The sequence below is a fragment of the Sorex araneus genome, chromosome 3 (genome assembly GCF_027595985.1).
Source record: "Sorex araneus isolate mSorAra2 chromosome 3, mSorAra2.pri, whole genome shotgun sequence".
Classification (NCBI taxonomy): Eukaryota; Metazoa; Chordata; class Mammalia; order Eulipotyphla; family Soricidae; genus Sorex; species Sorex araneus.
This window is the reverse complement of record NC_073304.1, coordinates 35199402-35226921: the sequence shown is the minus strand read 5'-3', so window position 1 is coordinate 35226921 and position 27520 is coordinate 35199402. Positions and strand designations below refer to the sequence as shown.

Genomic DNA, 27520 nt, shown 5'->3' with positions numbered 1-27520 from the left:
GAAAGGCTGGTCCTGACTTTATGCTTAGCACTGACCCCTAGCAGTGCGAGGGGGACCATATGGTTCCGGGGATTTGGAACCAGAGCCACTGAATGCCAGGCAGGTGCCTTAACCCCTGTACTGTCTCTCTGGCCTCCCTTTGGTTCTGTGTGGCCTGATGTTCTGGGATCCTTTTATTTTTTTGGTGGAATTGTGCAGTTGTGTGTGTGTGCCAGCGGACCCATTACTAGGTGTTCTTGTAGATCCCTTAGGGGTTTTGAATTACTCTTTAATTTGTAGTTAAATTGTTTAGTCTGACAGTAATGAAGGATGGCCTTTGGCAAGAACTGTGTATTTGGCAATGGCGGGTCAATATATACCTAAACAACTTCATGGAACGGGCAATCTAAATACGTATCATGGATTCATTCACTGGGAAAGTCGACAGTGGCATCAGCAGGGCACAGGTTGCTCTGGCTCCTTGTCCTCGCTGAGCATCCTGCAGCGTCCCTGAAAGCAGCCATCAGTATACAGCCACACTTATCAACTCTTGAGACATTTGTGGAGGGCAGACTTGATAGAGGCCTCATCTCTCTTTGTTTTCTCTCTCCCATCTCCTGCATCCTTACCAGACAAAAGTTGAAGACAAGATCCAGGAGGTCTTCAGCTCTTACAAGTTCAACCACCTGGTCCCAAGGTAAGCTGTGGTCAGGAGCTGGAGGGAGCTGGGAAGCCCTCCTGTGGGGCTGTCTTTCTTTCCTCCTTGTGTTTGCAGAACCATGCAGAACCATACTGATTCTGCTGAAAGAATGAGAGTGGGTTTCCTGGCCCTCAGCATGCTCCGACCCAAACTCCTTCCTCTGTTTAGTGATATTCAGAGATGTTCCTCTTGAGTGGTATGACTTGGGGATACTCCTAGAGGTCTGTGCGTGTGTGTGTGTATGCATGTGTGTGTGTATGTGTGTATTTGGTGGGGGTGGGGGTAGGCTAAACCTGGCAGTGCTCAGGGTTCACTCTTGGTGGTGCTGGGGTTAGGGTGGCATATGTGGTGCTGGGGATTGAACCTGGGTTGGCCAATGTAAGGCAAGCCCCTTACCCACTATACTGTCTCTCCGGCCCTATCTATGTTTGTTTGGGTGCCACACCTAGCAGTGCCTGGAGGCAGCGGGTGCTACTCTGGGATCAGTGCTTAGGTGTCACTCCCACCAGTGTTTGCGGACCCATGCAGTGCCAGACACCAAATCTGGAACTCCTGTATATGCTGCATATGCTTCAGTCCTTTGAGCTGTCTCCCAGTTATTTGACTGACAAAATGTGAGCTTGACCCTTGGTGGTAATTGTGTGGCAAATCCCAAGTGGGTTTTCTATTTTTTTTCTTGGCACTTATTAAGTTCTTCAATGTCAGCAGTTCCAAAAAGGAGATCATAAGGAGAAACTTAAGTTGAGCCTCCATTTTTCTCTTTCTTTTCCCATTTTGTAATGTATTGTGCTGGATTTTTATAGGTTATTTTATTTATTAGTGTTTCTTTTCTAGTCCCAAATTGTTTCCCAAATTGTTTCTCCAAAATCATCAGAACTTTTCAGCCTCCAAAACTATGTGTAGTCATCATTTTATCTCAATGGTACAGCTGTTTTCCATGACAGTCTCTGAACAAAGTGAGGTCAGGTGCTGCTGGCTCATTCACTCTAGATGGGAAGCTAAATCATTTGAAAACTAGCCAACCAGTTCATCATATCTCCTGACTTCCGAAGATCTCCTCCCAGACTAACCTCTGGCAGCTCAGCCTCTGGTTACTTCTTTGAGAACATTACAAATGGTTCTCGCCTGAGTGAAGGTCAGGTCTTTTTCACTTCTATTTTTTTTGGTTGCTGTTTCTAATTTAGATCTGAAATTTCTGAATAGCTATTAGACAACCACTGAAATTGGAAAAAGAGAAAAATGGGTTAGGTTAACTTCATCTTTTTTTTTTTCTTTAGCTTTTGGGTCGCATCCAGCAATGCTCAGGGGTTACTCCTGGCTCATGCACTCAGGAATTACTCTTGGTGGTACTCAGGGGACCATATGGAATGCTGGGAATTGAACCTGGGTTGGCTGTGTGCATGGCAAAGGCCTACCTGCTGTGCCATTGCTCCAGCCCCAACTTCATCTCTCTTTCCAGAGGAAGGAATACATAAAAGAACTGAGGCCCAGAAACATAGTGCAGGGGCTAAGGCACTTGACTTGCATGAGACTGATCCTGGTTTGATCTCTAATATCATTTATGATCCCCTGAGCACAAAGCTAGGAAGAGTTTCTGAGTATTAGCAGATGTAACCCCAAAACCAAAAATTATTTAGGGCCCTATAGTTCAGGGCAGTTAAGACATTTGTTTGTATGCTACCAAACCTGGTTTGAATCCCAAGCAACATATATTGTCCCTTGAGCATCACCAGTGGTCACTCTGAGCACAGAGCCAAGAATAGCCCTTGAGGACCACTGGCCTACCATGAAATCCATCAACAAGAAGATCAAGGTTTGAGCTTGAATTTTAGGTGCTTTGCCTTTAATGTAGCCAACTCCTGTTCAATCCCTGGCACCAAATATGGTCGATCCACTGAACCCCACCAGGAGTGATTCCTGAGCACAGCTAGGTGCTGTGCCCCCAAACCAAATATTTAAATATAGAAAAACTGGCAGTGGGGCTTGGAGAGATATTTCAGCAATTTGCATTGTATGTGGCCAATCCGGGTTCGATTCCTGGCATCCTGTAGGGTCCTGAGCCCTTCCAGGAGTAATTCCTGAGTGCAGAGCCAGGAGTTATCCCTGAGCACCATTGAATGTGACCCTAGCACAAAAACAAAACAATAACTGGAGGAATTTCTGCCAGGTTATTAAACTGAACCCCCGTATTAACTTAAAACTCGGATCTTGCCCAGTGAATTATTGCTCTTGTTCAGAAGCTACAGCTGGAGAGCAGCAGTGAGGTCACTGTCATTTGTCTGTTGGGGAGACAGACTGTCCACAAGCTTCCCGGGCTGTGGCAGGTGCTGATGGTTTCAGGAGTCTCAGGGGCTAGCAGCACTCCCCAGATGACTCACCTGATTGGGCTCTGAGTCACTGTCTGCCATCCTCCACACTGTGGAGGATGTCTTCCAAAGAGACCTGTGGCACTGTGCTGTTCTTCTGTCTCTCACCATCTGAGAAGAGCTCATGGATTTTTCTTTTATTCTTTTTTTTTCTCCCCCCCTTTTTCTTTTATTCTTAACCAGGTGATGAAGGGAGATGGGAGATTATAGTCTGGAGTAAGACTATAATCTTTGGGAGCAATTGGGTTTGGGAGTGGCGATAGAGGACAGTAAAGGGATAAAATCATCTCCTGTTTCATAGGTCAGGTGTGGGAGGAAAACAAAAATGTTCTCCTTGAGTTTATGGGAAAAAAAATCCATCAGGACTCTGGGTGTATTTCAGGAATTTGACATTTCCCATCTTAGCATTGTCACCTCTGGAAACAAGTGTTTCAAAGGAATCTAATTAGCAGCTCATTATGTCCTAGCGTACTAATATCGGTGGTTACACCTTTTGGCTGAATGGCTGAGTGTGTAAATCAACATATCAACATCGGGCCAGTGCCCCAAATCAGCATCATAGAATAAACTTCTAGGATGTAAGTCTGAAATTTTATCTGAATTAAAAATGACCAACCACATCAATATTTAAGATTGTAGTTGTAAGTCTGTAAAAAAAATTAATTAATTAATTAATTAATTAAGAAATGCTGAAAAAAAAAGTTTGTAGTGGTCAAATCATAAACATAAACAAAAACAAGCCTTCACTGTTAGGTAAGGTGAATATTCTGTCATTAGCAGTAAGTCTAGATGACATGACCTGCTGGTGTATCTGAGATTCTGGTGCCGATCAGATGTGATTGAAGCGCACCCCAAGGACCACTGATTATTCACCAACCCAGAGTCACCAGGATTGACGCTGCAGGAGGCATTTGTCTGTCCACCCTTCCAGAGCCACGGGCAAATGGATTTGACTGAAACTCAAGGCTAATGCTAAAACTTGGTCCATCTGTAGTTGTTTTTCCATTACAGGAATTACTTTTCTCACTGTACATGATTGTAAAGCCTGTTTCCTCCCATGGGGTCAGCTAGTCTACTTTCATTTCTGTTTTGTTCGGGGCCCACATCTGGAGCTGCTCGGATACTACTCCTAGCTCAACATTCAGGTTTCATTCCTAGTTGTGCTTGGCGGGGTCCATGTGGTACCAGGAATCAAACTCTGGGCTCCAGTGTGCAAAGCATATGCTCCAACCCTTTGTTTGAGCCATCTCCCTGGCCCCTCAAGATATTTTTGTGAGCATGCTTTTAGCAATCTCATTGATCAACATCCTGCTTTCTTGCAAAAGTTAATTTTCCCTTCCCTTTGGTTGTGTGATTTATTCTCACTGTTTCCTTTTCTATTTTTGTTTTTGTTTGGGGGACATAACTGATGGTGCTCAGGTCTTACTTCTGGCTCTGCACTCAGGGATCACTCCTGGCGGAATGGCGGGACCATGTGGAGTGCTGGGTATAGAATCCTGGTTGGCTGTGTGCACGGCAAGCACCCTACTTGCTATGCTCTCATTTTCACTCTTGAGTTTACCCTTTTCTGTGTATTACATTATATTTAGAAAGAAATCCAAAATGCTTAATTTGTACACACATACAGATACATGCATATCCACATGCTCATATATATGTAAGAATCGTTTTTTTCTTGAGGCCCTGGGGAGATAACTGAAGGGGGCAGAGTGCATGCCTTACATGCAGTAACCCCACATTCAGTCCCTGGCACTGCATGTCCCCTGACCCCAGCAGCACTGAGCACTGTTTAGGTTGCCCTTCCTCTGTGCACTACACAAAAGATGTTGAAAACTTGTTTTCCTTCAGACGAAATGACTTGGTCCTTCTCAGAAGAAAAAAATATTCATAAGGCCCCCGTGCTGATAGTTGAACATTAGCCACAATGGCCTTGAAACCAAAATACTCTGAGTTAAAGTTCTCAAAGCACTTCTCACACGGCATCCTCTTAGCTTCTGTATTTTCTGTCATGTGTTTAAATGAATTACCTTCTAGAATTCCCCAAATCCCAAACACATAGAAATGAAGTCATTCATATTGTTCTTTGCAAAGTTCTTATTTCCAAGTTAATCTCTCCTCCCTCTCTCCCTCAAATCACTTGCATATCAGAGGAACACTTTTTGGTTAGAAATGCTCCTGGCTTTAGTGGGTTTGTGAGCTTTCCAGGAATGGGCTGTGAGTGTAATTTAATGGTAGAGCACTTACTTGTTTTGGTATGTGAAATCTTAGGTACCAGAAAAGAAGGAAAAAAACCCAAATTTTTGATATTTCTCTGATGAGTGCAATTTACTCAGGAGTAGAACATTTGCCTTTCATATGTGAGGCTCTGGATTTGAGCCTGGTGCCACCAAAAAAAAAAAAAAAAGAAATAAAATCAAATAAAAGGCTTCCTACAACCAACTGTGGACAGAATTTTTATCCTTTCATCTATCATACCGAAGGCCCAGTTTCCAGGGATGAGCCAGGGTCAGCAGAGGAAGTATGATTTCTTGTCAATCTACTCTACTCTGTTCATCCGTTCACTCATCTGACAGCAGACTCTAGAGGGTCTCTGAGGGCCAGAACTTATTCATTGTTCTCTTGGGTCCTCCTCCTTCTCATCCATCACCCCCATGCTGACTGTTTCCAGTCTGTTTCTCCTAGACCAGCATGCAGAGTGAACTACTTCAACCACTCCCTGGTCTCATTCTGTTTTCTTGAGTCTCTGCCTTCCTGCTCTTCCTCCATGGCCACTCCTTCCCTTGGCCACTGCTTTTGCTAAAGGATCCCAGAAAACTTTCCCAGGGAAAAAAAAAGGTCACATAGCACTGTCTGATAATGGTTTCACCCAAAGTGTGTACCACTTAGTTTTAGATGTGCCTTCATGACTAGTTTATATTCCTTTTAATCATTTCATGTACACTCCTTCCCCTGCCCCACCTCTGGTACAGGGACTAAACTCAGGGCCTCACACATGCAAGTCAAGTACCCTACTGCCTAGGCCCAACCCCAGCCCACACTCACATTCCCCATACATGAACTAAAATGCCAATCCATCACTTGCCCATGATCCTGCTTGCTGAGTAACTAGGCCATCCCACATGAGTTTCCTTGGTTTTCCTTCATTTTCTTCCTTTCTCCCAAGGCTGCCTATCACCTCCTATTTCACCTCCATCTTCACTGCTCCTAGTCATCCCTTTTCTTAATGAGATGCTGCCTCTCTTCAGAACATTGGTAATATTTTATGCTATTTCTTTATGAGACCTTCCCATTTTCCCCGTCTATTGTAGCCACCTGTATTTATTTTACAGTATTGGATAGGAGGACTTTTTTTTTCTTTTTGGGTCACACCCGGTGATGCACAGGGGTTACTCCTGGATCTGCACTCAGGAGTTACTCCTGGCAGTGCTCAGGGGACCATATGGAATGCTGGGAATCGAACCCGGGTTGGCCGCGTGCAAGGCGAATGCCCTACCCGCTGTGCTATTGCTCTAGCCCCAAGGATTGAGGGACTTTTGGCAGCAGACAATCTTCATGATCATATCCTGTGCCGAGTGCAGCGGGGAGTTCAGTGACCAGTGCAGGACTGAAAGAGACAAGCGAGGCAGGAGAATGGTTCTTCTTTCCCTTCATTCCTGTGATCAGCAAACACAGCGACTGTCTTCACATTCTGTTCTCTTTTGTTTTCTCTCCTTCTGCAGTCACATAGGCCCCTCTGTGAGTGCTGCCCTGCCTTCGCCCTCCCCGTGCAGGTGGCCATGGGCGGCACATTCCATCTGGAAACCACTCCTGCTGCCAGCAGTGCCCGGGAGAACCACTGGCTGCAGAATTCAAACACAAGCCTCCAGACAGGGCTGTGGGTCAGGACGTGGGCGGTGGAATTTGAAGGAGGGAATATAGACAGAAAACTGAGGGATTGGCCGAGTATAAAACTACAGACCTCGGAGGAATGACCCCAGAAGAAATGACCAAGTCAGGGAAGTGACCAGGCATAGATCAGTTACTTACAAGGAGGGGAGTCATACTCCCTGTTCTCAGGTAGGCTCTTGGAGGAACTTTCTGGTTGCTTGGTCCTTGCCTGGCTGTGACATTCATTGTGGCTTTTTCACTTATCTAAAGTTCCCTTCCGTGAAGGACATGCTCTCAGCCCAAATGTTTGCTAGATATTTTAGGGGATAGTAGGTGTTTACCTCCTTCCTCTGGATTAGTTTTTCTTGAGATCTAAAGAAGTTACTGGTCAGTGTGTGTGTGTGTGTGTGTGTGTGTGTGTGTGTGTCCCCTGAGTAGTGGAGCAGAAGCACATACTACTATTATAATAGCTTTACAAGCTCTTTGTCTTTTCAGGCTTATTTTGCAGAGGGAGAAGCACTTTCATTATCTGAAAAGAGGCCTTCGACAGCTGACAGATGCCTATGAGGTAAACACACTGCTCAGGAGTTCTTTCAATCCAATTATCCCCCAGATTTTTCTCCTCCCCCAACACCCCACCCCCCCCATCACGACTTGTATATAAGAGACTGAGAAGCCTGACTGTGGTAGCTTCACTTATCTGGCCATTCCCTCCCTCTCTCTTCTATGCTCTCACTCTTCCCACCCCACCCAGAAATACAGATTTCAATGTACATCTCCCAACATGGAAATCTTGCAACCAATTCCAGTGAAACAAAACCCCACAAAGAGCAAACAGAGCAATCATGGGCGGATTTGACCTTGGGCTCTCAATTTTCAATCCTTGAATTTAGTCTTTCTTGATGAGGATCGAGTCAGCCCCAATACAATTAACACAGCCATGACCAACAATTCATTGTTAGAAGCATTATCTCACTTCATCATAAACTACTCCCTGAGATAAGTAGCCTATAATATATTTTTTTATAGATAAGGAAGCAAACATAGCAAGATTTTTTTTATAGATAAGGAAGCAAGTAGTTGACTCCAGGGCAAATAACGAGAGGAGAGGCCAGTTCTTATACCTGGGCAGGCCCAGTGGAGAACAGTGTCTCCATTCACCAGGCCAGCTGCCCCCAGCTGCAACTCGCCATTTCTTGGCATGATCAGCACATTTACAGAGAGGGCACCTGGGATTGGGAGCCCAGAAATTAATATTCTTGTTCAGCTCTCACATTGACTGTCTTTGTTTTTAAATTTTGGGGGGGAGAGGGACCACACTCAGAAATGCTCAGGAGTAACTCCTGACTTTGAGCTCAGGAATCACTCCTAGTGGTGCTCCGGTGACCGTATGGGATGCTGGAGACCGAACCCACATCAGCAGCATGCAAGGCAGCTTCCTACCTGCTGTACTATCTTTCTGGCCCCTGACTGTCTTTATGACTTGGAAAAGTTAATATCTCTGGACTTCCTTTATATATTAACATTGAGGAGTGAGTGATATCACCTGTCTGCCTGGCTTGAATATTCACTCCCTGCTCATGGCTTGATTAGGATCTTTTCCCATGTAACTGTTCTTTCAGAAACCTCTCTCAGCTTCCCCAGAGATGTAATCAGTCCCTTTCAGGCATGCCCTCAAGACTCTATTTCTGCCCTTATGCATTTTTCCCCCCAGGCATCTGTAGGCACGTGTTACTTTCCACCTGGTTCCAGAAGGACATTTGGCATTTGTACTTGCGTGTCTGCCTGGTGTCCTTTCTAACCACATATTTTCTGAATATCCCAAGCAATTTAAAGGTAAAATTCATTCATTACTCCTCGGAAGTCACATCCACACCCCAAGGTGGCTACCCATTTGAAAAGCGATGCCAGCCTTACTGTCCTGATAAAAATACCGAATGCCCTGAACAAACACTATGACCTCTTAGCACCTGTACTGCAAACCATAATGCACAAAAGGAAAAGGAGAGAGAGAGCAAGAAGGAAAGTGCCTCCCTCTCGGGTTGAGGGGATGGGGTATTTGGGATGGTGGTTAGGGAAATGGGGGACATTGCTGGTGGGAAATGTACACTGGTGGAGGGATGGGTGCTGGATCATTGTATGACTGAAGCCCAATTATGGACAGCTTTGTAAAGGTTTATCTTATGGATATTCAATTAAAATTTTTTTAAAAAAACATAATGTGGAATTCATGCCCAATTCATTTAGCCTAATCAATGGCTGAATAAATAGCAGGACTCCGACATTAAATTAAAAAACAACAACAAAAATAAATAAATAAAAATTTATTCATTTTTGTACCCCAGATATTTAATTTAGTGCTGACAGAAGTAAATTTTTACTACCTGTTGTGGTGGTAGTGTTGGTGCTGGGGGTGGCACATGTAATGGCCTTGGGTATGGAACCCAGGACCTCATACATGAAGGCACGCTCTACTAGTTGAGCCACATCCCAGCCCACTCCTTCTTTTCTGAATCAGTGAATGAGTAATCTATGCATCCTCTCTTGGGCTGGGGAGATAGCTCGAGCACATACCTAGTACATATGCAGTCCTGAGTTCAGTCCCTGCTACCATATGCACCCCCACCAGAAACTGCCAGTGTGCCCCCTGCTGAAAAACTAAAGAATCCCTTTTTGAGGTTATCTATTATCTTTGGGTAGGGTTAGGGTTAAGGTTAGGATTTGAGTTCGGGTGGGAAGGACCTACTGGGTTCCAAGTAAACTCTTTTTTACTTTCTTTTTTCTTTTTTTGGGTCATACCTGGTGATGCTCAGGGGTTATTCCTAGCTCTGCACTCAGGAATCACTCCTGGTGGTGCTCAGGGTACCACATGGGATGCCTGGGAATCGAACCTGGGTTGGCCGTGTGCAAGACAAACGCCCTACCCATTGAACTATCGCTCCAGCCCCCCACGTAAACTCCTATGCCCCATTGTCTGTTTTTCACATATGACCTTGCTCATGGCCAACGCAAAGTGTCCTTCATTCATGTATTGTTGCTCACAGGGTGCCCTACCCCCCTTTGCCAGGCTGCTGAGATTGAGACAGATGTCGCCTTGTCAGCAGTATCTTGGAATGATTCTGAATAAGGGGTGTGTTTTCTCCCCTGTCCCTTTCGCAGTGCCTGGATGCCAGCCGCCCATGGCTCTGCTATTGGATTCTGCACAGCTTGGAGCTGCTCGATGAACCCATCCCCCAGATGGTAGCAACAGAGTGAGTGGGGCTTGTGGGGAGAACCCGAGGGTTCTCTGAAATTGCAGTTGAGGTTGGGGTTCTCTTTGTTTTGTTCCTGATTTATTTATTTTGAATGGAAGATGGTGCTTCACAGATGTCCTTGCCTTTCTCTTGACCTCCAGTAATTTCCTGAAACTCCTCCACTTTAGAAGCCTGGTGTAAACCCGTGGGTGTAACAAGACTTTGAACTCCCCAAGAGAAGGGTTTCTGGTTTCTTCTATGGCCTTTTCTTTTGGCTCTTGCTCTGGTCTTTGAGAAAAGTCTTTGTCATCAACTCTGAGAGGGACAATTTTTCCAGAAAGTACAGTATGAGTTTGAAGTGTGTGCCAACCAAGTGAACAAAAATGCCTTTGCCTCCATGAGCAGCTCCCAAAAGCCCACCAGTGCCTGGGGGACCATGTGACTCTTGATGGATATATTTCCAACTTGGTGTGCAAAGACCATAACTTACTGTCTTCTTAAATTTCTGGTTTAGGATTAAATATCTAAGTAAATCAAAATTCTTCCCAAACTGTTGATGTCATTGGTATAGCACCTCAACCGCAGAAGCTGATTTGTAATTTGTTTGTTTGTGTTTGTCTTTGTTTTGGAGCCACACACAACTGTGCTCAGGGCTTGTTCCTGGCTCTGTGCCCAGGGATCACTCCTGGTGGTGGTTGCAGGGACCATATGTGGTGCTTGGGGTTGGCAGCCTGCAAGGCAAACTGCCCCCTGATGACCCTTCTATATTCTCTCTCTCTGGCCATCATTTGTGTTTTGAAGAAGGAACTGATTCTCCTTCTAGTCTTAGGGCTCACTGGGGTAGGAAAAGTGCAGCTAGAAACTGGGTGTGAGAGCCAGTTCTCGATCATGAGGGCAGGGATACTGGAGGGCAGCCCATGAGCCAGGTCTGTTTTCCCACAGCCCACGGAGGCAGCTGTGCCAGGATGATGGAGGCCAATCCGTGCCCCTCTCGGGTCACAAGTGCCCTGCCTCAGTTACACTGTCAGGTCAGAACAGAACCACACATTGTCTCATTCATTCTGTCTTAACAATAACCTCTCATTCTCTCTTTCCTGGGCAGGATGTCTTGTGATGAATGTGGATAGGGAAGATAATGAAGAATTAGACCATTAACTCTTGGGGTGTGGACGCTGCTTTGGAAGGCAGAGGAGGAATACGCATTGTGCCCTCCTGGCCCGGTGCTACTGCCAGCCCAGTTGCTGCTGGCTCTGAAAGTAATGTTGGGCACAGTTTCTGCAGTAAAAGGAATTTCATTGTTAAAATAAAGGCCCATGTGTTTTTTGAAATACCAGTTGGGGGCTGTGGATTGTTCGGGACGTCTCCCCCCCACACATTCCCATTCAGGATGTATGCTTGGGGAACGGGAGTGCTGACAGAGAAGCAAAAAGAAAGGGGAGGATTCTGTGAGGGTGAAGGACAGAGGCCCCAGAGGGAGGACTTGGAGCCGTGTAGAGCTGGAGATGGGGCTTCAGCTCTCCTGAAGCACAAGCAGTCGCTCCCTCATGGAATCTGAGCTGCTCAGGAGGTGCCTTGGGGATTTCTCAGTAAGGCTTTTCTGTGGAGCAAGTTCAGTGTGTGTTCGACATCACATAGGACCAGAGGGCCCCCGCAAAGGTCTCTTTGCAGTTAACAATTGGGCTTTGGGGACAACCCAAATATCAACAGTAGGGGGCGCTTAAGATGTATGTAAAGTTTAAATTTTTGTGGAATACACATAAAGAAGTGCTATGGTGCTATTTTAAAAGTATACCTAGATCTCTCTCTCTCTCTTTCTCTCTCTCTCTCTTTCTCTGTGTGTGTCTGCCTGTCTCTTTTCCTCTACTTATATATTTGTAGGCATCACGATCTCATTAACATTAGTAGATGCTTGGAAACTGCAACTTGAAGCGCAAAGAAGCCAATTTTACCATGGGCTAATTGATATAAATAAGAATTATGTTCCTATTACAATTTTTGACTGCAAAACCATCATCAAATTTCTTTTTTCCCTCCAATTTTTAAAATAAAAATTCAAGGAACTTCTGATATAAATTGATAGTTTATGGATATCATCCGTCTCTCCATTCACTTCTAGTTCATGCTTGTGGGTGGTCAGGGCCTCTCTTGCAGCCTAGGTGCAAGGTGGGAACCACCCCTGCACATGCACTCACTCACACTGGACAGTTTAGATTCACCAGAGAACCCAAAGCCCACACTTTCAAGAGTGGGAGAGACCAGAGTACATGACAGGAGGCCACACAGGTCTGGAGAGAATGTGTGAGACCCTTCAGTGGCCAGTTACTTTTTTCAGATCTACACTATAACAATAGAGATGTTATCCAAGGATCAGTGCTGCAAAAGTAGTTATGAAGAGGGACCTGAGTGATAGTACAGTGGGTAAGGCGCTTGCTTTGCACACATCCAATCCAGGTTCAATCCCCAGCAACCCGTATGGTCCCTTGACCCTGATGTGCAGAGCCAGGAATAAATCCTGAGCACTGCTGGGTGTTTCACAGGAACAAACAAACAAAATATGTAGAAAAATGTTTGTACTTTTAAGTAGAAAGAGGTGATTTTGAAGGTTTAATTTTACAGTTTATAAATCTGTAGTCATTTTATAGGTTTCAAATATAGATGATTGCATTTAAAAAAAAAGGCAGGGTCTGCCAAGCTAGTACAGTGGGTAAGGCACTTGCCTTTTATGTGATTGATTTGGGTTTGATCCCCAACATCCCTTATGATTCCCCTAAGCCCCACCAGGAGAGATCGCTGAATACAGAGCCAGGTGTAAGCTCTGAGCACTGCTGGGTGTGGCCCCAAAACCAAAACCAAAACCAAAACCAAACAAGCAAAAAGAAAACCGGAAGGTTTAGACACTAACATGCTTATAGTTATACTGGATGATGGGGTTAAAGATGATTTCTTCTCTTAAAACTTATTTCCAAATTTATTTCTAACACTTATTTCTAAAATTTCTACAATGAACTTTTACTATTTTATAGTTCAGAGCATGTTTTAAAAGTAAAATTCTGGGGCCCGGAGGATGACTCAGTGGCCAAAAGCACTGTTGCGAGCCTGAGAATATTTTCCCTAGTCCTGCCTACCTGCTGTTGCTGTGACTTGGTTGTCTGGTGCTGCAGCTGTGTGTGATCTACTGTCCACTATAGCCGGGTGTGAGCAAGGACGGCCGCTGAAGTGTGGGGCCCTGAGTGAGCACTTCAGCTCAAAAGTGGTGCAAGAACCAAGGTCAGGTGTGCGACCTGCAGGGAGTGTTAGAGCCAGAACGTGTGAAAGGAGTGCAACCCAGTGGGCATGTGCTCAAGCACTGCTGCTAATGTGTGTGACCCCAGAGAGCATCACAACCAAGAATGTGTGTGACCCCTGCCAGTCACCACCACAAAGCATCAGGGAAGGAGGAGGGGCAAAGGCTCTTTTGTTCTGATTTCATGATAATGATTGAAATAATGAGATTTTCTGCTTTGTAGAAATAATGTAGAATAATGTAGAAATAATGAGAATTTCTGCTTTGTAGCTGCCTTAAAAACTCCTGTGGTTCTTCTAAGCAGTGACTTAAAAAACTTTAAAATAAATACTTAATTTGTCAATAATGTATTTGATTTTATCTGTAATAGGCAGTTCATTCTAGGGGTAGTAGTCTGATCTATAAAGAAATAAACTGCCTTTAGTTACAGAGAAATCTTGAAGATTTCTATTGAAATATGAGAAATTTTTTAGACTATTTATATAGATTATTGCCTTTTTGTTTATTTTAACTCTGGAGTTTTGAGGTTATAATTTTTTCTGCTCTCTTCCCCCACTCTCCACCTAGTGTGTAGATATACACACACACACACACACACACACACACACACACGCACGCACGCACACACACCCCTTTCTTTCTCTACTGTTTTGTCCGCTGTTATGCTTTTATTTATTTAGGGAATAATATGACAACTGAGTTCCCTCTAGTGGACAAATTCACTTTCATCAGCTGCTTTGTTCACTGACCAGAGCCAGCAAGTTCGGGTTTTCACAGCAGGCTTCAAATCGTTCCGGAATAATAATAATGTTCATCGGTAGGAATCTGGAGATTGTGCTCTTAAATTTATGTTTACCTAAGCAAAGTGTGTGCTAGAACCAGCAGAGGGCCCCTTGCTTCACTCAATGATGTTAGCCCGGGAGGAAAGATCCTTTAATGAGAATCCCGTGCTCTGCTATTGAAAGATCATTTGGAGCCCCGGGGAGCACAGGAAAAGCACTGCTCCATAACTGTTAGGTTTTCAGTTTTCATAAGATTCAAACTTGCCTCTAACTTTAAGACTTTTTGGCTCACAACATTTGACAAAGACAAATTCAAATGTTCTTACTTGAATTTTTCTTTTGACTTTACTTTCAAAAGGATACTTGTATCTTTTCCCCTGAATAGTTCTTTAAATAATTTTTCTTCAGGCAAAATATGGTTTATACCACTGTGTAGGTTTCAGAGGAAGAGCACTTTCTTCAAATGCACACCCCACACTTGCTACCGATCATTTAGTTTCCATCTGCTACTAACTAGCTGACCCCCTTACACCCTTCTTTCTCTCCCTCTGGTAACCACTATTGTGTTTCCAGAATCTAAGTTTTCTGTTTTCTTTGTTTCTTTATATTCTGCAGAGTGAAATTGTATGGCATTGATCTTTCTCTTTCTCACTTAAATATCACAACAAAAATCCCCTCAGTGTTCATTCATGGCAGATGTGTGCATACGTGCATGCGTGTGTGTGCATGTGTGTGCTTGTGTTTGTGTGTGTGTGTGTGTGTGTGTGATTGAACGCATGACCTCACACAGGCAAGATGTACTCTACCACTGAGTCACATCCTGCCTCATGTCCAGTTTTAAATTTAAATATTCTGTGTCTATTCCCTTTCTATGAGGATACCACAACTAGCCATTTGTCTTCTGGGCATTTTGACTAGGTCCTGCTCTGAGTAGAGGTCAGTGGTTGTGTGCGATTTGCCTCTACCGAACAATCCTTCCAAAGAATCTGGCCCACAAAGTCTGTAGTGGCAGTATGGAGAAGGCCTGCTCTAAAGCAGACAACTTTGACCTTGACCATACTTCCCAAACCACAGTATTCAGAGGATTACCGGAGCTTGATGAAGAGTCATATGACATACACACTCCTGGCAGCAGGGCCTCCTGGGATCAACAGAGAAGCGAGTCTGCCTTTCAGCTCTTCTTTGCTGTACGCTCCCTGGGGAAGGCATTTTCCTTCCCCAGTGTATGAAGCTGGAACTGTTTTACATCATGACATCTGGAAGACTTAGGACTAGAAGCCAATTGGTGTCAACTCACTTATCCTGCACTTACATTTATTCTTAAGCTATTCTGTTCAAGGACAACTATTTTGGTCTCCAAAAACCTATATGCTTTGCAATTTATTCCTATGTTTTTGTTTGAGACTTTCCAAGATTTGGGCCGAGGAGATAATTCTGAGGGCTGGAGCATATGCCTCACATGAGAGAGATCAGGTCCGATCCCCAACACAACATAGTTGATCTGAGCTCTGCCTGAAATGACTCCTGAGCTGGTAGTGACCCCTGAATACTCTCCTGTGTAGTCCCCTCACACCAAGAAAGAAAAACCAAAACAGAACTGTTGAGAATTCTGCAAATGACAACTGGTAACCTGGGGGTCATTTGCTAGTTCCTTTAGGTTCGAGATGGACTGCCTCTGGGTCGGAATGTTCTGGAATATGAAAGTGTCTGAGAGTCCAGCAGAGTCCAGTCTTGTTCCCCAGCAGAGCCTCACTGGCAGATGCAAGCGGTCAGCTGAGGGAGGTTGGCATGGAGGGCTGAATTCAAGGTGTCCAGTACATTCAGATCCCAGCTCATTCCAGACTTTAGGCTACAGGGTCAGGCGTGTTGTACTCGGCACGATTCTATCTTGGGAATTGGGAAAGGAATAGATAACTGGGCGACTCTTTCCCTCCCCCCTTCTTTGTTTGTATGTGTGCTGTTTTGTATCATCTAAAAATCTTTTATTTTTGTGACAAAGAAAAATTTTTAGTGTGTTTCTTAGTATGGTCAAATTTTGTTAGAAATGAATCTGTTAGCTCTTTGTTTGTGGATATTAAAATAAGAAAATTTTGTTAGAAATGAATCTGTTAGCTGTTTATGGTTTTTTTTTGTTTTTTTTTTTTTGCTTTTTGGGTCACATCCAGCGATGCACAGGGGTTTTTCCTGGCTCATGCCCTCAGGAATTACTCCTGGTGGTGCTGGGGAGACCATATGGGATGCCGGGGATCGAACCCAGGTCAACTGCATGCAAGGTAAACGCCCTACCCGCTGTGCTATTGCTCCAGCCCTGTTTATGGGTATTAAGATAAGAATTGATGAAGCTTTGGAATGTATCAGGAGCAAACTATTTTTCCTATGAAAATTAATTACTACTAAAAAGATGCAGAGATGGACTAAAGCTGTAGTACAGCAGGTAGGACACTTGTTTTGCACAAGTGCTAACCCAGGTCGGTGCTGGCATCCCATATGGTCCCCTGAGCAGACTAGGAGTGATTCCTGAGTGCAGAGCCAGGAGGAACCCCCTCAGCACTGCCAGGTGTGTCCCTGCTCACTACCACTGCCCTCCTCCCCCCCCTACTCCCCCACAAAAGATGCAGAGAACTGTCTTCCTTTTCTGATAGTTCACTTAGTTTCTATTTTTATTCTTCTTAAGAGTAACATGTTAGGAGCTGGAGAGATATGGGGAAGGTGTTCGCCTTGCACATGGCCAGCCCGGGTTCAGTCCCTAGCATCTCACATGGTCCCTCAAGCACTGCCAGGAGTAATTCCTGAATGAAGAGCCAGGAGTAACCTCTGCGCACTGCTGGGTATAGCCCCAAAACAAACAAACAAAGAGAATAAAATTTTAGGTGCAAGGCCAGAGAGACAGGATGGGAGGTAAGGCACTTGCCTTGCATTCAACCTCTTAGACCAATCCTGGTTTATCATTAGCACCACACATGGTCTCTTGATTACTGACAGGGGTCTCCTGAGCACACAGCCAGGTATAACTCTTGAGAATTTCTAGGAGTGACACCACCACCCAACAAAACAAAGTAAGTATTTTTATTTATTTATGTTATTGAATCACTATGTCACCATGAGATAGTTACAAAGCTTTCATGATTTTCAGTCATACAGTGCACCCATCCCTCCACCAGTATTCATTTCCCACCACCAATATCCCCCATATTCCACCTGCCACCACCCCGAAGCCTGCCTCTATGGCAGACACTTTTCTTCTCTCTGTCTGTCTCTGTCTCTGTCTCTGTCTTTCTCCTTTTGGTCATTGTCATTTGCAATACGGATACTGAGAGGCCATCATGTTTGGTCCTTTACCTACTTTTAGCACACATCTCCCATCTAGAGAGATCTCTTCAAGGATCATTGTCACAATGGTCCCTCTCACCCAGCCCTTGAGGCAGACTTCCTTCCAACTGTGGACCATTCATCCTGATCCTTGAAGAAGAAATATTTTTAGCTACAAGTGGAAAGAATTATGTTTTGTGTCTTTTTTTCTCCCTCTTGCGGTGCTGAGAATTGTAATCCAGGGCCTTGCACAGGGAAGGCATTTGCTCGACTGCTGAGCTCCGTCCTAGCCCATAAGTACTGTTCACTGGTGGAGGTTTCAGGATTCTAGTAGTTTGTGAGCAGCCTTTGACTTTCAGACGGAAGTTCTGAAGTCAGAAGTTCTCAAACACGGTGCTGGAGAGTGTTACTTAACATGTGGCTTCGAGGAGCTGCATTAGGCTCTTCGGGCTCCCGGAGGAGGGAGCTGAGAGGAAAGTGGCCTCTCAAGTTCTCAGAAGCACACAGGGGAGCAGCTTCCTAGCCCGAAAGGAAGCCTGTCATCCCTGCTGAGTGACTGGGACACGGCCTGATAACTGGGATTTCCCAAGGCACGATTTGGGGAAAACTGGGGCTTTCTTGGTTTCACCTGAAGCAAGAATGTCACTTCTAGGCAACCCAGTGTCATGCTTGGAGGCAAGCCCTCAATCAGCAGTTTCCCTTTGGAGTTACCTGGAGCCTCTTTTTTTGGTGGCGGGTAGTGGTGAGGGCAGCACCTCCCCAGGTGTTGTTCAGGAGGTCTGGGCACCACGTTGGCAATTTGCAGCCAGCCAGGCCAATAGTTCAATGGGAGAACCTGGGGGTGTGATGCTCATAGGCCCTGCAGTGCTAGGAATACCGGCTCCCCTCAAGACCCCCTCCCAGGCCACACCTGGTGGTGTTCTGGGGCCTCCAGGACTTGGAAACCACACAGCACCGGGAATTGAACCCAGTCCTCACATGAAGCATGTGCCAAACCTGGAGCATCTATGGATTAGTGTGAAGAAGTCTCAGAGGCCACGGGCTTGAATATGGTCTTAAGAGACCCTCATCCACAGAAGCCCCAGCTTGGGCACATGGAGTCAGTGCAGTTGGTGCACCCAGCAGAATCCCACTGCTCTGATGTTTGGTTACCTGTGGTGGCTGACTCCGATAACTTGTGTCTTGACAGTGAGTAGAATAAAAATCAGTGGCTCCCTGGGGCATAGGCGGTGAAGGGAGTAGAAAGGTTTAAGGGAGTAGAAAGGTTTCTCCATATCTATTCTTTGTAACTGATGATGAATCTAGACCAAGCCTATCATTATGTGGAGAAGCAGAAGCCAAATTCAAAGCCTGGGAGGCCCCTCAAAGGCAAGGAGGAAAGGCTGACACCACAGATCTAAGCTGGAAAATTGAGTGCAAAGTATGGAAAGCATTTGGTGAGAAGTGTGAGCCTTCCCCTCAGCTCTGTGAAAGGCTCTTTGCTTCTTCCTGGCAGTACATTCTCTGCTTCAAGACAAGGCAAACACTTGAAAGGAAAACTCTGTCAGAGGGCATAGAGACTTCGGCTAGCAGGATGGAGAGTCCAGACCTCTTAAGCCTGTCCCCTCAGTGGAAAGAGATTCTTTTTAAGCAGGGAGGGATCATCAGAAAGGCATGGATTCTGTAGAATTGGGTGTTGGTACATTAATGCTCTCTGGCTTTGTTTTCCCCTTTGGTTGTGTCTCCAGTGTGTGTCAATTCCTGGAGCTATGTCAGAGCCCAGAAGGTGGCTTCGGAGGGGGGCCTGGCCAGTACCCACATCTTGCTCCCACATACGCTGCGGTCAACGCACTGTGCATCATTGGCACAGAGGAGGCCTATGACGTCATTAACAGGTACAGCCCAAACCAGCAAAGACAGAGATCCAAAGGGTTCCTGCCTGCTGGCATGGCTCTGACCATTGCCCCCTCCCGCCTCTCCCTCTTGTTTCGCAGAGAGAAGCTTCTTCAGTATCTGTACTCACTGAAGCAACCTGATGGCTCTTTTCTCATGCATGTTGGAGGTGAGGTGGATGTAAGGTGAGTGGGGTTTTTCCTCAGGCTGCCGCGTCAGTAGATTCCAGAGCTTCTCTGCCACTAGGGATGCCAGAGCTAAGGAGCAGTAGGGAGAAGCTGTTGCTCTCTCTCTCCCAGGATGGCATGTGGAATGCAGTGGGGAGTGGCTCATTAGCCCTGCAGATATGCCTCAGGTGTCCCTAGGTGGCATAGTCACTTCCTTCTTGGGAGTACCTCACTAGAAGTAGGTCGAAACAGAGTCAGGAGCTTTTATTTTACTTATTTATTTTTTGATTTGGGGGCCATCCGTGGTGATGCTTGGTATGGGGGGTGGGGTGGGGAGGATTACTTCTGGCTCTGTATTCAGGAATTACTCCTTGGGTGCTTGGGAGACTATCTGGGTTGCTGGGACTCGAACCCAGGTCATCCGAATGCAAGGCGAGCGCCTTACCAGCTGTACTATCTATCCAACCCCGAAGTTGCTCTCATTTTAAAAATTAAAACTACAGGGAGCAGCGCAGATAGTACAGTGGGTAAGGTGCTTGCTTGCCTTGTATACAGCCAACCCAGGTTCAATCCCTGGTACCTCATAAGGGCCTCCAAGCCTGCCAGGAGTGATCCCCGAATGAAGAGGCAGGAGTAGAACTGTGACCACAGCAGGGTGTGTCCCCAAACCAAAATAAATAAATTAAATTTATGATACTGTGCTTGGTATAAAATGCTACAATCTTATATAGAACAGCCATGGGTGTAATCTGATCCTTTGCTTTTCTAGGATAGAAAGGGAATCCAGAAGGGGCTGAGTAAATATTTCCTGAGCACAGAGCCAGGAATAGCCCCCTGAGCACCACTGGGTATAATGCAAAGCCACCCCAAAACTATTCATACATTTTCTGAATGATTTTGGAGAAATGTCATGAGAATGTATAGGACCCACCTGGAAATTGCTTTGAAAAGTGTAGAAACCCTTAAGGGCCAGTAGAGTGCAGTGTACTAACTGATTAGGAGCAGTTGGCTTCAAATGATCATTTTATGCAAGAATTTTTTGCTGTATCTAGCAAGTAGTTTACTCGCCAGGCAGGAGATTGCTTATGAATCCTGTAGGGAATTCGCTGAGCAAGATGTTTCTCAAAGAAAGTCTTTGAATCGTACCAGTTTCTTAGTCTGAGAAATAAATTTTTTTGGCAAGGCTTCTCTATGACAGTCGTCTTATTGCCTGTTTGTAAATGTGTTTGCATCTACACAGCTGAATAATGTTCTGATTCATAATTGATTTGCGAGCTGGGGAGATGGCTCAAAGAACTGAAGCTCCCGCTTTGCAGGCAGGAGGTGCAAATTTGATCCCCTCTACTGCACAGCCCCCTAAGCATTCCTGGGAGTAGCCCCTGAGGACTACCAGGTGTGGGCCTAAAACCAAACAAAAACTAATTGGTCTGAAGGAATAGGAGGAGAAAGAAAATACATGACCTAGAACACACTGCAGATGAGAGTGGCTAACCAGGCTGCGGGAGGCCCTGGAAAGGATTTTTGTATTACCTGTAAACCTTCTGTTCACAACATAGCCTAAGAGTAAGCAGACACTGTAGAGCTGTCGAACTTATGAAGCTGGTGCTGACTCTATCCCTTCAACAAACATTCCTGATGCTTACAACCCAGAGTTAACATAGGCTGCACAGTGTAAGGGATGAGACCCACAGGACCGCTGTCACTTTAACCTGGTCACAAGTAGTGCATCCTGGGCTACCCTCATTCTGTCCCATTGTTTAGGGATCAGCTATTCCTGTGACCCCCACTTCTGGGCCGCAATTTGCTGGAACACTTGAAGAACTTAGGGAAGCACTTTTCTAATGATCAGCTCGTTGGGAAGGATGTTAAAATGAAACACGTGCACAGCAGGATGAGAACATACATAGGGCAAGGTCTGGAATGGTCGTGGGCTTAGGATCTTCTTTCCCCATGGCCATGGGCTGGACTGCCAGAGCACACTGAACCCTCACATTCGGGGTTTCAACAAGGGCTCCATTAGGTCAGCATGGCTGATTAAATCAGTGATCATTGGTGACTGGCTCAGTTTCTATCCCTTCTCCCTCCTTAGAACTCTGTGCTAAGAATCAGGGTCAAAGACCAAACTCAGATTTCTCCTCATACTGCAGTGTCTCTGTACGCCATAAAAGCCAGCATAACCCCAGAGAAAGCTGCTTCCTGTTGATCTTCTCATAGAAAAAGTTAAAATACCTTTCCCTTTTATAGTCTCTTCATTTCCATTCCTGTTTATCAGCCTAGGAGTCCCCTCCTTCTGCATGGGGGACACAGAAGACCACCCCCACCCCACTAGTGGATGCCTGAGATCACAGGACTACAATGATTTCAACCCTATATACACCATGTTTTTTTTTCTTACACATGCATAACTACAAAAACATTTAACTTATAATGCCTGCAAGAGGTGAACAGAAATATTAAATTAAAAAATTAAAATTGTCAAACAAAATTGACTATAGGGCTGGAGCAATAGTGCAGCAAAGAGGGTGCTTGCCTTGCCCACTCTCAACTCGGGTTTGATCCCTGGCACCACATACAGTCCCCCGAACCCACCAGGAAAAATCCCTGAGTGCAGAGCCAGGAGTATATGCCTTGAACATCTTGACCATACCTGGGTGTAGCCCTAATTTTGCTATTTTAATTTTTACTATAATAAGTTATTTGAATGTCCTCTCTCCCTCTCCCTCCCTCTCCCTCCCTCTCTTTCTCTCTCTCTCTCTCTCTCTCTCTCTCTCTCTCTCTCTCTCTCAATATCTACTGTGCATAATATTTTTGTTTCCTTTTCTTAAAGGTTACACTCAGCAGTGCTGGCAATGCAGGGACCCCCTTTAAGAGCTGGGAGGGGGGTGGGGGATGTACTAGGACTACAGCCCGTGGTGGCAGGGGGCATGTGATGCTGGGATTTGAACTCAGGGATTTGAACATGCTAGGTATGTGCTCCGCCACTCCAACTCTCTACCTAGCCCCGGTCTTAATATTTTTGGATCATGTTTCAGTTACCTGTGAGAAGTGAAACTGTAGATGGGAACTGAGGGGGAAGTGCTACTGTATTCCAACCGCATAAACGCTGTCTTGAAACAGCATTATAAAACTTCCTGGAATTATGAGGCAAAAGTAAACAAACCCAAGCAAGATCACTTAGATATTTTTATCACATCCAGTTTTCAGTTATGATTGTTCTATGTCTTATTTTCCCAGCACCAGTTTTCTTCTGTGCTCTTACTCATTTCCACTAGATAAATGCTCAGAAGCTTCTTCAATAAAATAGTTTTGTTCCACTGAAGATCAATCTAGCTATATTCATGCGTTACCTAGTGCCAAGCTTTCTACTGGTCTGGGATTCAAGATATGAAGAATGAGAGAAACCTTGCAGATGAGATTCAGTCTCCTGGCTTTGCCTGGCTCCAGGTGCCTCAGTTCCTTCCTTTTACACCTCGTGCTTCTTTGCTTGACCTTTGTCTAGAAGCACTGGCCAGTGTACAGCGCTCTCTGTTAAGTGAGTTGGACCTGGAGCGCAATAGCAGTCCAGGGGTCTAGCTGCTCTCCGGGGTTTGATGTGGCAGGCAGGGTCTCTTGATCATCTCTCAGTTCTGCCATGTCTGCCTCTTGTTTCTGAGTGAGCTTGTTCCAGAATTATGACTCCTCTGTAAAGACAGTTACCAAATCTGAGTGAACTCAGAGCAAGCCCCAGAAGAATGATGCATTGTTCCTGACGTGCTGTTCTGTCGGCTGGAATATTCTGCAGCAGTGGGAGAGACGGGGAACCAGCATTCACAGATGTTTTGGTGACTGAGTAGGGAGTTGTTCCAGAAAGAAGCTCATGCAGCTAAATTGTGGCAGGGCTAGTGGGCAGTGAGGAGGTCAATCAGGAAAGACAGGCTGCCCCCAGAACAAGGTGGCCCGAAACCTCCACTGGCATATGGAGCTGGACAGGGGGAAGCCACCCACAGGTTTTAAGTAGGATGTGAGGTGCCTGATTATATTTTATTAGCTGGAGAGTATTGGGGTACTAGACAGAAGACTGATCCTACTAATAGTGATTTAGATTTGGGGGATGGAGAATAGTGGGCAAAAAAGAAATTTGGGTTGGGGGTGGGGGTTACCTGCTAGTGCTCAGGTGCTCAAGGGCCTGAGGTTGCTCCTGGCAGTGCTCAGGGGAGTGTTGAATATTCGAGTTCAAACCTACATTACAAAGCATACCCCTGCCAAACTTTTGAGGTTTTACCCAAGTAGAAACATTTGAGAGATGGGATGACTGGATGGAGAGAGAAGGAGAGAAAGAAACTGCATTGAGAAAATTTTGTATGTTGTTCCTGGAATATGGCTCAGAGTGGTGGGTCACATTCTGGGCATATGTGAGTTCCTGAGTTTTATCCCCAACACAGCATGATCCCTATAGCACCATAGGGGGTGATTCTGGTGACCCCCGCAGGGCTGGGCTCCTAGCACTGTGGCGCCAGCTTGAGCACCAAACTTGACTGATTTTTGCTGGAGAGACATCCCTGCCACCAGCAACACTGGATGTAACTCTGTCAAAACAATGGCAGAACAGGCTGGGGACATAGTCCAGGGGCTCAGGCACTTGCCTGGTACAGAGCCAACCCCAGTTTGATTGCTAACTCTGCATATGGTCCTCTGAACATCAGTAGACATGATCTCTGAGCACAGAGCCAGGAGTAAGCTCTGAGCATTACCTGTATACTAATAAGCCCTGAGGGAGTTCCATGCCTCCTCCAACACACACACACACACACACACACACACACACTTAAAAATTGTATCTTGTTCCTTCCCTATCTCATCATGAGATCTAGAACCAGTGCTTCTGGCATTTCTTCTCAGTTTTTTTCATTTGTTTCAATGTCCAGCAGAGGACATTGCTGGCTGCCTCCCTCTCTTGGAGGTTACACTGTGGTTCAAGAGCAAATACTTTTGAACCTCTAGAGAGGTTCTGGAGGAAATGAGATCAGACCTTGGAAGTTAATTTAAGGTGGATGCTGGCACTTGGCGCTGCATGTGTGACTCCTGCGCGCTTCTGATCCCGGCTGCTCCCACTCCCTGCACGGCCGGCGCGTGCAGCCTGGGGGAAGTGCAGGGAGGCCGTCTGGCAGCTTCTCCAGAGGTTTGTTTGGAACACCTCCTTCGTTCAACCCAGCCTTACATCTCTACCAAATACTTAGGAAACTGGACTCTGTTTTCCCTCTGTTTTGTATTCCTTAGGAGTGATTAGGAAAAGGATAAGCAGAATTAGAACAGGTTTTGTTTTTGACAAAAAAAAAAAAAATGAAGCTGCTGGGTATTTAAAATAGATGGGAATAGATGGGAAGGGAAGAAAAGGTGATGTGTGGGTAAGTTCCAAAAGCAGAGAAGCTAAAATAAAACATGTCCCTTGAAGAAGTAGGCCTTGCAGGACAGTATGGCAAGGGTGAGTCCAGATTGAATAGGATAATACATAAAAAAAAAGAAAAGACTTGCTCTTTTTTTCGTTGTTTTGTTTCAAAGTGTGTTTGTGTATGTTTGCACTGGTGGGGTCCTTTTGGAATGAAAGTCCTTTCTACCTCTCAAGGCCTGGGGAATATCCTTGAGTCTGCTCATTTGTCCAGTCCCTTTTGTTTGGTCCCAGTTCCCTTGAGGACTTGGTTGCCTGCACTGGAGTGAGCCTGCCACCGAGAAAAATAGAGTTAACCTTGAACATGTCCATGTCCTAAGCAGGCAGAAATCCTGAACCTAAAGCAGTTCTAACAGCTCATGAATGGCACTTTGGAATTTTGGGACCCATTATAGGATTTTAAGGATCTAGGGAAGAGGAGCTCCATTTGCTCGCCATCAGAACGGGGGTGCCTGTTAGTTCCTCTGAGGTGGATTTGAGCATGTGAAGGTAAGGAGAATAGAATGTCATGTTCTTTTGCCGAAGCCATGCTGTGAGCAACTCTATCCAAACAGAACGTCAAAGCTCTCAGCTGGAGGCCCTGGAGGACTGGCCACAGGCCAAGAGTGAGGACAGGAGGTGATTACAGCTTGCTGGCCAAGAGTTCGATCACCGAGGAAGCTCAGTGAACCTTATTTGGCTTTTCCTGAAAGCTTAACACCTTTCCCCGCTATTTTTGTCCTTTCAGAAGTGCGTACTGTGCAGCCTCGGTAGCTTCTCTGACCAACATCATCACCCCAGACCTCTTTGAGGGCACTGCTGAGTGGATCGCAAGGTGAGCGAAGCTCGGATGGGACCTGCTGCTAAGGCAGCAGATGGGCAAGATATCTGAAAAACAACACAAGTGAAAAGGGACTGGAACGGAATGTAAAATAACAAGAGACATGGTTAGAATGGGAGGATTGTGCATTATTTCAAAAATACACCAAGGTTCCCCCCCCAACTTTCTTTTTAAAAGAATTATTTTTCATTGAATCACTTTGAAATGCAGTTACAAAGTTGTTCATTATTGAGTTTCAGTCCATGTTCCAACACTAGTCCATGTCCCTTCACTAGTGTATGGTTCCCAACAGCAGTGTCCCCACTCCTAAACTTGCTTTAATGTATTATAGTTTAGATTGATTCAGATGAGAAACCTGGGTATAGGTGTTTGTAGAGTCTGAATGAATGGGCCAGTTGATAAAGCAATTTCTCCCAGCTCTGTCCTTGCTGCTGACACAGCCGTTCCACTCCCATAGAACTATGCAGAAAGTTGATAAGTATGAGATTTATTTATATGCACTTAATTAAAATATATATTGGTGGTAAAGGAGTTGAATCCAGGGCCTCACATGTGTAAGACTAGCGCTCTACTACTGAGCCACATCCCCACCCCTGATTTGTTCTTAATAACAAAAAGCTGGAAGCAGGTTATGTGTTCTTAAGCACCAGACAGCTGTCACACTAGAATACAATATAACAGTTAAAATGAATGAGCTAGAATTACTGTATTGATGTGGGTAAATCTTGAAAACAACGTTGATTACAAGCAAAAAGGCTTTCAAGAAGCATGCAGATTGTCACATTCACTTAAATTGTGAAGAAGTTCACAGTGGTTCCATATTGTTGATGTATGCTAATATAGAGATGTGCAGGGCAAGTTTCAGGGTGGTGATTGGGAGCAAAGAAGAGGAGATCAAAGGAAGGTTATCCAACTGCACAAGAGACTTCAACTATATCTCAGTTGCTCATTTCTTTAAAAACAAAACGAAACGAAACACATACCTTGGGGCTGGGGCTGGCACTGTGCTCTGTGGTAGAGCACTTGCCTTACATATGTGAGGCCCTGGGCTTGCTCACTGATCAACCTCATGGTTGCCCCAGGTACCATGCTAAAAGAAACCCCAGAGCACAGCCAGGTATTTACCCCCCCCCTTGCCCCCCCCACACACCCAAACAAAACAAAAACAGGAACTAAAGGTCCTGAATATATCTGGTTAAATTAAAGCAATGTTTGGTACATACTTGCTGTGCGTATTACTCAGTGTACTTTTTGGGGATGCTTCAAGTTATTCATAATTTTTTAAAAAAAGATAAAGTAGTTATATCTGTGCTGTTATGGAATGCTAACAGTTCAAACTTGTTTGTGATTTTTTTTTACAATTTTTCAAAGTTGTTCTTAGGACTATGTAAATATAATTTAGAACTAAGCCAGAAGTTATGTTAAAATTATATCTGGTTGTTGTTGTTGTGGTGGTGGTGGTGGTGGTGGTGGGGTGTGTGTGTGTGTGTGCGCGCTGGGATTTGAATGCAGCTCCTCATTTCTGTAAAGCATGCACTCTTCCTCTGAGCTCCATTGCTCACCCCTGTATTTCTTTTTTGTATAACTTTTATTTTCCTGAAGTTAATAGATAATGTCTGTCTTAAAAAAACAAAGAAAGCACGTGCCATGAGCTCATTCTCAAATTATCTGCCAGTGCTGTAAAATTAATCTTTGCTTTATTTGGGGGGAGGGGGCA

At 45.1% G+C, this 27520-nt stretch overlaps 1 protein-coding gene across 1 annotated transcript in view; it reads left to right on the top strand.

Moving 5' to 3' along the window:
- Positions 1-27520, top strand: part of FNTB (farnesyltransferase, CAAX box, beta) — a 71325-nt gene that overhangs the window by 19179 nt on the left and 24626 nt on the right. The window contains exons 2-7 of the mRNA XM_004612351.2: positions 612-676; positions 7408-7480; positions 10072-10163; positions 19247-19393; positions 19493-19576; positions 25711-25797. Of these exons, the coding sequence (XP_004612408.1) occupies positions 612-676; positions 7408-7480; positions 10072-10163; positions 19247-19393; positions 19493-19576; positions 25711-25797 (548 nt within the window). The remainder of the gene's footprint in view (positions 1-611; positions 677-7407; positions 7481-10071; positions 10164-19246; positions 19394-19492; positions 19577-25710; positions 25798-27520) is intronic.